At 43.6% G+C, this 11,396-nt stretch overlaps 1 protein-coding gene across 1 annotated transcript; it reads left to right on the forward strand.

Moving 5' to 3' along the window:
* Nucleotides 1-292: 292 nt before the first annotated feature.
* LOC143481153 (jouberin-like) lies at nt 293-10,772 on the forward strand. Its single transcript, XM_076979089.1, has 27 exons — nt 293-394; nt 827-879; nt 972-1,093; nt 1,302-1,846; nt 2,203-2,321; nt 2,429-2,612; nt 2,777-2,969; nt 3,066-3,161; nt 3,344-3,529; nt 3,638-3,778; nt 3,910-4,042; nt 4,239-4,362; nt 4,478-4,707; nt 4,793-4,899; nt 4,992-5,110; nt 5,415-5,545; nt 7,305-7,445; nt 7,651-7,838; nt 8,024-8,069; nt 8,684-8,721; nt 8,864-8,978; nt 9,129-9,184; nt 9,308-9,358; nt 9,525-9,687; nt 9,781-9,872; nt 10,114-10,193; nt 10,327-10,772. Exons 2-27 carry the CDS (start codon nt 870-872, stop codon nt 10,481-10,483), a joined length of 3,567 nt encoding a protein of 1,188 aa, XP_076835204.1. The 5' UTR covers nt 293-394; nt 827-869; the 3' UTR covers nt 10,484-10,772.
* Nucleotides 10,773-11,396: the final 624 nt, after the last annotated feature.

The following is an 11,396-nucleotide window of genomic DNA, read 5'->3' on the forward strand; positions in this document are numbered from 1 at the left end:
GGGAAAGAATTACTTCATGTAAAGCGCTACAGCCAGTGTTTTATTTTGGCCATGCACATATAACAATTGAGCATATTGCTTAATTTGAACTAATGTTAATTTATGCTTGTCATCTGTATATTTTTTAACGGTTGGATAATTAAACTTGGTGGAACTCGAACAATATTTGATCTGCGACTTCATATAGCCGCGTTTACCCGTATTTCCCAGCACGTCCCTATGCTCGTCCAGCAGAGGGCGCTGTAGTGACAGAAAACGAACCGGCGCGCTTTAATCTGCGCTCTGACGGAAACGTCAGACAAGAGGCAGGACCAAACGTTGTTTATTTTGGGATACCATCGCAACCCCTCATTGACTGGCGAAGCGTTTCCACAAGACTTAATTTACTTTTAGGGTAAGTAACCCACTTCATCTGAAAGTTCATCTTGATTTGTGACTACTGCAAAAAAAGCTTTTATATTGTATTCTTTGTTAAAGTTTACTTGGTAGCTTGCTAGCTAGCATGCTAGTTAGCTAGCTACGTGAGCGCAGTGATTCATTTACTGTGACCAGCTCAACATGAGCGCAGCACGAAAACAAGACTCGCGTTTCTACTGTAATGTTAACAGAAATCATTCATAAGTAGCTTATATGCTTATTTTGCATATCATTATATATGCGGTACTGTAGGTTAACTCGCTAGCTAATGTCAGTGACCTGGTTGATATACCCTAGTCTTACCCAGTCTAGCTATAACCCACTGTAGCTGTAGCTATGTTGGCTAGATAACGTTATTTTAACCAAGGCACTAGTATGTCCCAGAGACCGTATATGTTTTATGTTTTAGGGGTCTGTTTTATACAGAATGGTGTTTAACCAAGTTTTCGAGAATGCCGGCGGGTAAGGACTCTGAAACTCACACACACACACACACACTTGTATACTCATACATAATGTGATCCTGCCTGATGATATAAAACACGTTTTTATAGGTCAAAGTGACGTGCGAGAAAAGACGAGAGCCCGTTTTGACGAGGTTTTGAAGAGATATACAAATCCTCCTGAGAAAAAGAAATCTAAACAGCGAGTTGACCAGTTGCAAGAGAATGTTGTGGTATGTAGCAGACACAAGCTATCAAATACATTTTCTGACAGAATTAGAGAAAGAGAGTGAATTTATAATACATGGTAGTGCGAGAATATATTGCAGATAATACATATATAATTATATATGTATTATCTGCAATATATTCTCAAGGGTAGGAGGTAAATACATTGTGATTACATTAGTCATTGCTCTTATTCTTTTAATTTCCTTGCAGCTTCAGACCATAAGGAAAAACTTAGATTTCAGTAACAACACTGGAGAAGATGAGACGGTTCTCAGTAACACATACAACCCTGCCCAGGCTAGCCCGAGGTTCAGTAAGAACAGGCGCAGAGAGGAGGAGGTGTCGGAGAAGGCCAACGCCGTTAGTAATGACGGCGAGGAGAAGCCCCCTCTCAAATCAGGGAAAAAGAAGAGTAAAAGAACATTGCCTCCACCGCCCACTTCCATTCAGGACGAAGAGGAGAATGACCGAAGTGCGCAGAGGTTCAGCACAGACTCGGGAAGGGAGAGAAGAGGCAAGAGAGGGAACAGAACAGAAGGAGATGGTGGAGGGCAGGTAGCAAGGAGCGAACCGGACCTCCTTCAGGAGTATCAACAGCAGATCTCGCAGGAAGAGGAGAGGGCTCAGAAGAAGGCAGCTCAGAAGAAGCATGGTGAAGAACTGCCCAAACATCAAGAAGCTCTGGTATTAAACAATGAAGTAGGAAAGAAGAAGAAGAAGAAAAAGAATCTGATAACAAACGAGGGAGATGAAAGGTAACTTTTCACTTCTAGGCAACATCAGCTCTGAGTGGGGCTGTGCTTGTTCTTTTGGGGGGATGCTGTGATTTATTATTGATTGCAGTTGAGAGATTATTGCATTTCAGCACTGTTTACAACATGTATGTTTACTCTTTTTATTGGTGACCCTGTATGAGCATTCAGAATATTCAGAGCAGTGCAGAACACGCAACTAAAGTGTTCAGTATTAGCATAGTCATATGATTATTACTGATAATATAATAATTCACTAACCATATATTTTCATTTAGTAGTCATTTCATGTGTATTCACCAGAAACAATATTTGGTATCTTCTGTTATTATATGACCTTTCATTGAAATACCACAAAGCCATTCTGAAGTAGCAGCAGACAAGACATCAAAGGAAAATGTTCAGAGTGATACTATAGAAGAGGACAAAGAAGATACAGCAAAACCCAAAAAGAAAATGAAGAAAAAAAGACAGGAAGGTATGATGTAACACCTAGTGTTAATCCTGACAACAGCTTCAATACAGAGAACAGAAGATCTCCATTAAAGTATGTATAATGATAGTGTTCTCTTTCCTGTGGTGAAGTAACGGCTGAAGAGAGTCAGGACGAGGTTGTGTCTCAGAGACGGGTCTTCGACGATAGCTTGGTGCTAGGTGTTTACGTTCACCGGACAGACCGACTGAAGACAGACTTTCTGGTCTCCCACCCCATGGTCAAACTCCATGTGGTGGACGAGATGACTGGACAATATGTCAAGAAAGAGGATGGGTAAAGATATGACATTATTTTGTTTTCTCAAAAAACACAAAACATTGACATTAAACAGACATTAAATTCATGTTTGTTTGCTATATTAAAAGAGCCATCAGTGTCATCCATCAGCATAATGCCCACCTGGTCCATATTCATAGTAATTTCTCTGTTCTCCTCAGCCATCGTCGAGTGTCTTCCTTCTATGAACAGGAGGACATCGAGCACATCCTTCCCATCATCACTCAGCCCTTTGACTTTAAGAAAAACAAATCCACAGTCCCAGAGTGGGAAGAGCAGATCATCTTCAATGAACGCTTCGCCTACTTCCTACAAGATGGTGGAGAGAGTCCTCGGGTGATCCTCTTTTTTGAGGTGAGTGTGTAGTTTTCTAACAGGTGGGTGCATTATTCATCTTTGGTGGTGCACATAAAGTATATGTGAAAACCAAAACAATCCTTCGTGTTGTAGATCCTTGATTTCATGAGCATGGACAAAGCGAGAGCAAATCCCTCTATTGATCAGCATGAACAAGGATTCCGCAAAATTGCTTGGGCTTTTTTAAAGGTACCACAAATTTCATATCAGATTTCAAAGGTTTCATCACAGGTTGATCATACTCGCACCAGTAAGTTTCCATGTTTACAGAAGCTTCACAATATTTTTGTGATTATACTATCTATAAAGGGAGGTTACCTACTGTTGCCTCCCTTATTTTCAGAGACATCCAAAAAGCTGTTTTTCATTAGCTTGTAGGGACAAATGGCACGCTGAACATCAACAGCAAACTGCGTCTCCAGCTGTACAGCTGTCCTCCTAGAGCAAAGAAGACCACAAAGACAGTTGAGGTGTTCCACTGGTGGTCAAACTGCCCTAGGAACAGATATGCCTCCACTCTTTATGTCACAGTGAAGGGGATCAAACTACCAGAACACGTGAGTCTAAATTCTTCATGCAAATGAATTATGTCCTTTCGGAAAAGCTTGTAGTTCAATTTGTGTGTCGGTTTCCCGGTTTCCACTTATCCTGACTTTGGTTTGCAGGTGGACCCTGGTATCCGCTCGATGATGGCTCTCCAGCAGGAGGGCGTCAGCACCACGTACAGTGACCCTGACCAGAAAACCTCTACCCTGCTGCCTGAAAAAAGACCGGAGCCTACAAGGTGGACTCGCGTACCTGGACAGGTATTTCCTGACCAGTCAGTACCACCTTTGAAGACATTGCAAGCTCATAAAGGTCTTCAGACTTGTTGAACATCTCTTAAACCAAAACGAAGATCTCCAAAACGAACGAAAATAAGTTTGTGTTCTGGCAGGCGTGTCGCGTTCCCAACAAGCTGCTGCGGTCCCTCCGTGGAGGTCACATGGGCTGCTTTACTCTACGGTTCTCCCACGACGGGCTTGTACTGGCCGCTGCATGTGCAGACAGAGATGCCTTCCCCCTTGTAGGCAAGTTTCCTCCAGCCCCAATATGCCTCCTATTTGAACCTAGAACCTACTTATGTTTTAGGTCATCACCATCACAGTTATTCAGGTAGAAGCCTGGATTGGATATAGCGGCTATATTATGCAAATGTGTGGGTTTTTATTATCATTTTTAATTGAAATTTGATATGCTGACTCTAGTGTTTGTGTTTATCTCTAGTGTATGAGATACCTTCGGGTAAAGTTCTGGCATCTTTCCATGGTCACCTCAATATTGTGTATGATCTCTGCTGGACCAGAGATGACAGACGCTTAATCTCAGCATCCTCTGATGGAACAGTCAGGTAAATGCTCCCTTCACTGGTATTTTCAGTAGGTTTGCCCATCATCAGAAACTTAACATATGTGCATTTGAATTGGAATATATATAATATGATCATCTCTTTTCACTCTTCTCAGAGTATGGAACATGGAAAGGCTCCAGGGCCTCGCTGAGAAGATCCTCCCACACCCGTCGTTTGTATACTGTGTCCAGTGCCACCCGCATATGCAGAGCCTGGTGGTCACAGGCGGATATGATGGTCTGCTCCGGGTTTGGAATTTGGACATTAAGGATGTGAATGGACAACTCCTGCAAGAGTTTGAGGGGCACAAGACCTTTGTCAATGCATTGTGCTTTGACAGTGAAGGTAGATCATACATTACGTTTGTCCTCATTTTTGAGTATAACCAGAGGATTCAGGAAATCGTATTAACATGGTGGCTTTGACGCAGGGACCAGGATGTTTTCTGCAGACAGTGCCGGCCTGATTATTGTGTGGAATACTACAACTGAGCCTGGATCTCGCCATGGGCCAACATGGCATTGGAACATTGAGAAGGTCAGAACCATACTAATGCAGAATTCTAACTGTTCAACAGCATCAGCGTCTACTAAAACATGAAATAACGCACATCAATCGTGTGTCCACAGCAAATCAGGGAGAGTGATCTGAATGGAATTCCCATCAGTTCGTTGGAAGTGCATCCAAATGGCAGACGTCTCCTTGTCCACGCCAAAGACAGTGTTCTGAGAGTGATGGATTTGAGAATGTAACTATCCGTTATCTATCTATTCTAATCAGGGAGTTGGGTCTAGTTTGAAACACTGCTTTGAACTTTTACTAAATATTTCTGGATCTAAAATCGAAATGTGATGGTTAAATATAACTCACAAAACATGAGTTTGGAAATTATGCATACTACATGTATCATATATCAAATTACCCCAAATAATAAATTTTCTGCAGCCTGAAACAGGTTCTTGTAAGACAAACATCAGATATATGTATACAAGAAGAGACTCTGTTGACCTGTCCTGTTTTATTTCACTTTGACTTTGTTATTGTTATTGTAGTCTCGCTGTAAAAAAGTACATAGGAGCCACAAACTACGCAGAGAGGATTAACAGCACCTTCTCACCATGTGGGGGCTTCATCTACTCAGGCAGTGAGGATGGACTTGCCTATGTGTGGAACACAGAGACAGGTTAGTGCCTGGCCCCCCACACACAGCCCTAATATGTGTGGAACACAGAGACAGGTTAGTGCCTGGCCCCCCACACACAGCCCTAATATGTGTGGAACACAGAGACAGGTTAGTGCCTGGCCCCCCACACACAGCCCTAATATGTGTGGAACACAGAGACAGGTTAGTGCCTGGCCCCCCAAAAACAGCCCTAATATGTGTGGAACACAGAGACAGGTTAGTGCCTGGCCCCCCACACACAGCCCTAATATGTGTGGAACACAGAGACAGTTAGTGCCTGGCCCCCCACACACAGCCCTAATATGTGTGGAACACAGAGACAGGTTAGTGCCTGGCCACCCACACACAGCCCTAATATGTGTGGAACACAGAGACAGGTTAGTGCCTGCCCCCCACACACAGCCCTAATATGTGTGGAACACAGAGACAGGTTAGTGCCTGGCCCCCCACACACAGCCCTAATATGTGTGGAACACAGAGACAGGTTAGTGCCTGGCCCCCCACACACAGCCCTAATATGTGTGGAACACAGAGACAGGTTAGTGCCTGGCCCCCCACACACAGCCCTAATATGTGTGGAACACAGAGACAGGTTAGTGCCTGGCCCCCCACACACAGCCCTAATATGTGTGGAACACAGAGACAGGTTAGTGCCTGGCCACCCACACACAGCCCTAATATGTGTGGAACACAGAGACAGGTTAGTGCCTGGCCCCCCAAAAACAGCCCTAATATGTGTGGAACACAGAGACAGGTTAGTGCCTGGCCCCCCACACACAGCCCTAATATGTGTGGAACACAGAGACAGGTTAGTGCCTGGCCCCCCACACACAGCCCTAATATGTGTGGAACACAGAGACAGGTTAGTGCCTGGACCCCCACACACAGCCCTAATATGTGTAGAACACAGAGACAGGTTAGTGCCTGGCCCCCCACACACAGCCCTAATATGTGTGGAACACAGAGACAGGTTAGTGCCTGGCCCCCCACACACAGCCCTAATATGTGTGGAACACAGAGACAGGTTAGTGCCTGGCCCCCCACACACAGCCCTAATATGTGTGGAACACAGAGACAGTTAGTGCCTGGCCCCCCACACACAGCCCTAATATGTGTGGAACACAGAGACAGGTTAGTGCCTGCCCCCCACACACAGCCCTAATATGTGTGGAACACAGAGACAGGTTAGTGCCTGGCCCCCCAAAAACAGCCCTAATATGTGTGGAACACAGAGACAGGTTAGTGCCTGGCCCCCCACACACAGCCCTAATATGTGTGGAACACAGAGACAGGTTAGTGCCTGGCCCCCCACACACAGCCCTAATATGTGTGGAACACAGAGACAGGTTAGTGCCTGGCCCCCCACACACAGCCCTAATATGTGTGGAACACAGAGACAGGTTAGTGCCTGGCCCCCCACACACAGCCTTAATATGTGTGGAACACAGAGACAGTTAGTGCCTGGCCCCCCACACACAGCCCTAATATGTGTGGAACACAGAGACAGGTTAGTGCCTGGCCCCCCACACACAGCCTTAATATGTGTGGAACACAGAGACAGTTAGTGCCTGGCCCCCCACACACAGCCCTAATATGTGTGGAACACAGAGACAGGTTAGTGCCTGGCCCCTCACACACAGCCCTAACAGCCTTTATTATCATTTAAATAATCTGCTGTCAATTTTATTGTTTATTTTTATTGCATATAAGCATTTCCTGAAGGAAAAAAAACTTGTCTCTGCTCTCTGATCAAACACAGGTGATCAGGTGGCTGTATACTCAGAGCTTGGCTATCCAACGGCTCTCCGAGGCGTTGCTTACCATCCACATGAGCACATGGTGGCATTCTGTGCCTATGGGCAAAGCCAGCCGATTCACCTATATCTTTACGACCGGAAAGGTGAGTGCACATAATGGCGGATAAGTAGGGGAAAGAGGTTTTAAATGTTGAAACATCCTGTTTGAAGCTTCACCTCTGTCAAAATGCAAACAGGTAAACACCCCTTGTGTATTTGGCTTGTATGAATGTGTGATGTGAGATAACAGATGCACAGGTGTAGTACACAGATGCACAGGTGTACTAAGCCTCGTTCTGGTGATTGCAGTTGCCCTGTTGGAGGTGGACGGGCTGAGAGGCCAGAGCAGGGCTGAGAGCGGGGACGGTAAAGCGATGCACCCCACTGGGGCGCTGCAGGTGCAGGACTCCTTGGCCTCTGGGATGGAGCGCTTTACCGGCACTGCACGCATGTCCCTCAAAATGCAGCGAGTGAGACAGACACTGGACTCTGTCCTGGTAAGAACACACACGTTTTGGTTTGGGCACAGTAAACAAACCTCCGTCTCTTGACTACAACCGAGACACTGTCACGTAAACTAATATTTTCTATGGGCCTTTTGAAGAAAATGATAGCAGGTTCTCAAGTAATTGAGTGCAAAGTTTGATGAAACATGTATAATATGTTTGTTCTGTTGTTCTAGGAGACACATCGCAGTCTCTCTGGCATGGAGTACCTGGATGAACAGGGTAAGAGGTTCTGCATTGACCTTTCAGTTGTCTTTCATTGCCTGTTTGGTTATATTTTTATATGTACCATTTCTATTATTGTGAATTTGTATTATTATGATATGAATTTATCAATTGCTTTTCCAAATTCACCTGAAAAGTAGTCAAATTTGTCTGGATAACAAATGACATGATATTTAGTATGATGCTTTATATTATAAAATACGGGCCATAGTTTATTCCCAAAGTTCCCAAAATATGGGAAGTAGTTTATTTTAAAATAATATTGTTTTTATGTATTCAAAAATAATTAGGTAAAAAATGCTGTTTGCATAACTTATGTGCCATAGTTTATATAGATGACAATTATTGCCAGAATAAGGACAGATTTGTCTTACTGGGAATCATAAAAAGATTGACCTTTTCTGGTCATATGCCTTACAGATCTTACATCCAACTACTAGTGCTGGACTGTCTCAGGGGCTCCTTCCCAGTCTACACATTGTGATGCAACCCTGTTTCAATAGACCTAGTACTCAGTGTTCAATCGTGTACTGCTAAGGTGATGCCATCTGTACTGTCCCATGTAATACGATGTTTATTATTAACACACATTTCCCTTTTTTTAAATGAAGGAGTCATGAATGAGACAAGGAGGAGCCTAATCCAGCAGGCAAGTCGTCTAGATTAAACCAACAAATGAGTCCAAGATCTAATTGAAATCTAAAGTATGTTTGTGCACATTAGAATGAGTGAACACTCAGTACTGTGTAATGTGGAAGGGGATAAGGTGAAGAAGCTGTGCTGTGTTTCAGGGCCTGAACGTATTCCTCCCTCCGCCGCCTCTCCTGTCTCCTCACTCCAAGCTCCAGACGGCCGGCTCACTCAGTGCCCATCTGATTCCTCAAGCCACACTCGGCTCCCAAACATGTATGCAAAGCTCCTGTCATTAGTACTACACACAGTCTCCACAGAACATTTACTGCGTATTGCACAGATGGAGATGAGCACAACTTCTTAGATCTGTGTTTTCAAGGACTATTCCTGTACCCCCCCCCCCCCCCCCCCCCCCCCCCACAGTTGGCCACAGTGCTTTCGGACAGGCCATCAGAGGTCTTCCATCCCTACAGCAAAGGGTATAGTTTGATTATTTTTAGTACTTTTACTATTTTTACTACTATATTTTCTCACTGGGTTTTTGTATACTGTTGTGGAAAGATTACTACCTTCTTAATGGCAGATTCTGTTAATTTGCCTAGAGCATTCAAGATCAGGAGGTTCCTGTACAAGCAGTGGCTGACCTTGCACAGGTGCATCAAACAATGCTCTGGAGCTTTGTGATATCATTTATTAATGGGTTATATTTCCATGTACTTTTGTACTCTCTGAATGTTTTTTTTCCCTGATGACCTGTAATGTGGCACTCTCGTTTAAACCAATAACCATTGGTTTAATGGTTATCGGTTCCTCCTCCAGGTTGTGTCTCTGTACGACTATAGAGCCAATCGGTCTGATGAGCTCACATTTCACCGTGGTGAAGTGATCCACGTGTTGTACAAGGACAATGACAGCTGGTGGTTTGGGTGCTTGGCCAGTGGACAGAAGGGTTATTTCCCAACTGCCTACGTCGCAGAGGAAAGTGCGTAGAGCGTCTTTGGTAACTTGAGTTCCAGATGAAGCTGGACATTCAGTTTGTACTGCATTCAAAGTATTTCCTCCCTCTCCCATACAGATTGTTCTGACGAAGAGCCCTCACAGCCTATAGAGGCTCAACCCAGACCCTCAGACCCTCAAAGAAGTCTAGGAGTTGACCGACCTGCCAAGGTAACGTTGTTACTCCTGTTCCTGTGTTGCTATCAGCATCAGCACTATGAAAAATTATTTTTCCAGTATTCTGTTTTTGTTTCCAACGTTTACCACATGATTTGGTTCATTTATTCATAGATTTCATAGCATTCTTGTGCTGTGAAATCCCACTGTATAAGTGATCCAACAACTAATTATTGAGCTCCTTCTAAGTAAAAGAAAACAGGTGTAGTAAATCCTCCTGTTGCCCCCCCCCCAGCTGTCTGCTGCTATCAGTGCCACCGGGGAGCTCAGGATAATTTCTGAGCAGGACACGGACGTGGAGGCTCCCTCTGCCAAGTACGGCACTGCCACCTCCAGAACACATAATTATATATATATATATACACACTTATCTTTCTCCTTCAAGCTCAGGAAGGTACTATAAGATATTGCTCACAGTTTGTTCTATCCTCTTTATTACTCTTGATAGAATGAAAAAGAAGAAGAAAAAGGTGAAGAAAAGTGAGATCTCTTGTGATCTTCCTCAGAGAGCATTATCAGATCATATATCAGAAGCTTCTCAAGCATCTACCAGAAAAAAGAGACCTCTTCCAAGGTTAGGGGCCATTAGTGGGATGACTGACTGAAACACTACCAGTCAGAGATAAAGGGGTAGTGTCAGATTGAGCTGATCTTCAGTACTGAGAATAAGCGTGATATGCATTACAGTCAGTGATGTGGTCTTCCTATATTTTTGTAGGCAAACCTTATATACGAAAGTGTTTTGTAATTTTATAATGGATATTTTAACAGCTAGTTTTGCAATGTTATTTATAATGTTTATTAGATATCTTAATTTTGTAATATTTGTGTTGTAATATTTATTTGTGTATAAATGATATTCTGCTGCAAAGGTATAAATAAATACCCAAATATTAAAGTGATGTGATTAACATAAATGCTATATATGACGAATCCATTGCTAGCCTGTAATTTATGATACACTACTTAAGAATCTATTTGAAAATTGATTTACATTTATATCAGTGGTGTGATGGTTATTATGAGATCCTGAATGCCAGTTTCAAATCCTGGAGTTTGGTACTGTGATCTTTCCTGAGTGCCAGCACTGTGACACTATGTGCTTGGACTGTATTAATACTGGAAACTCCTGCAATACATACCAGAGGTTTCGTCCCACAAGGTGCAGACCAGATCGCTTTACGGATTGTGATATGAACATAGTCTGAATCTTGGCAGATTGTCCATGTTTCTGTGTCAAGAAACGGATCTGTGTCTGCAGAAGCAGCACATGATCAGGTCTGGATGTGGTCTTTCTTGAGGTGGCACGTCTGCAGAAGCAGCACATGAAATTTTCTGAGCAGGGGCAGTGATAGCATGCAATGACATCACATTTTCATTAAATAGTTCACCAACCAAAACTGGGCAAAATCCACATGGTTAAGGGAACAGTCAACAGTAGAATAGATCCCAAAACTAGGAATAGAATTTCATATCCGAATGCCTGATACATCCATCCACCCAGTGGGGGTCCTAGAA

This window comes from Brachyhypopomus gauderio, chromosome 17 (genome assembly GCF_052324685.1).
Source record: "Brachyhypopomus gauderio isolate BG-103 chromosome 17, BGAUD_0.2, whole genome shotgun sequence".
NCBI lineage: Eukaryota > Metazoa > Chordata > Actinopteri > Gymnotiformes > Hypopomidae > Brachyhypopomus > Brachyhypopomus gauderio.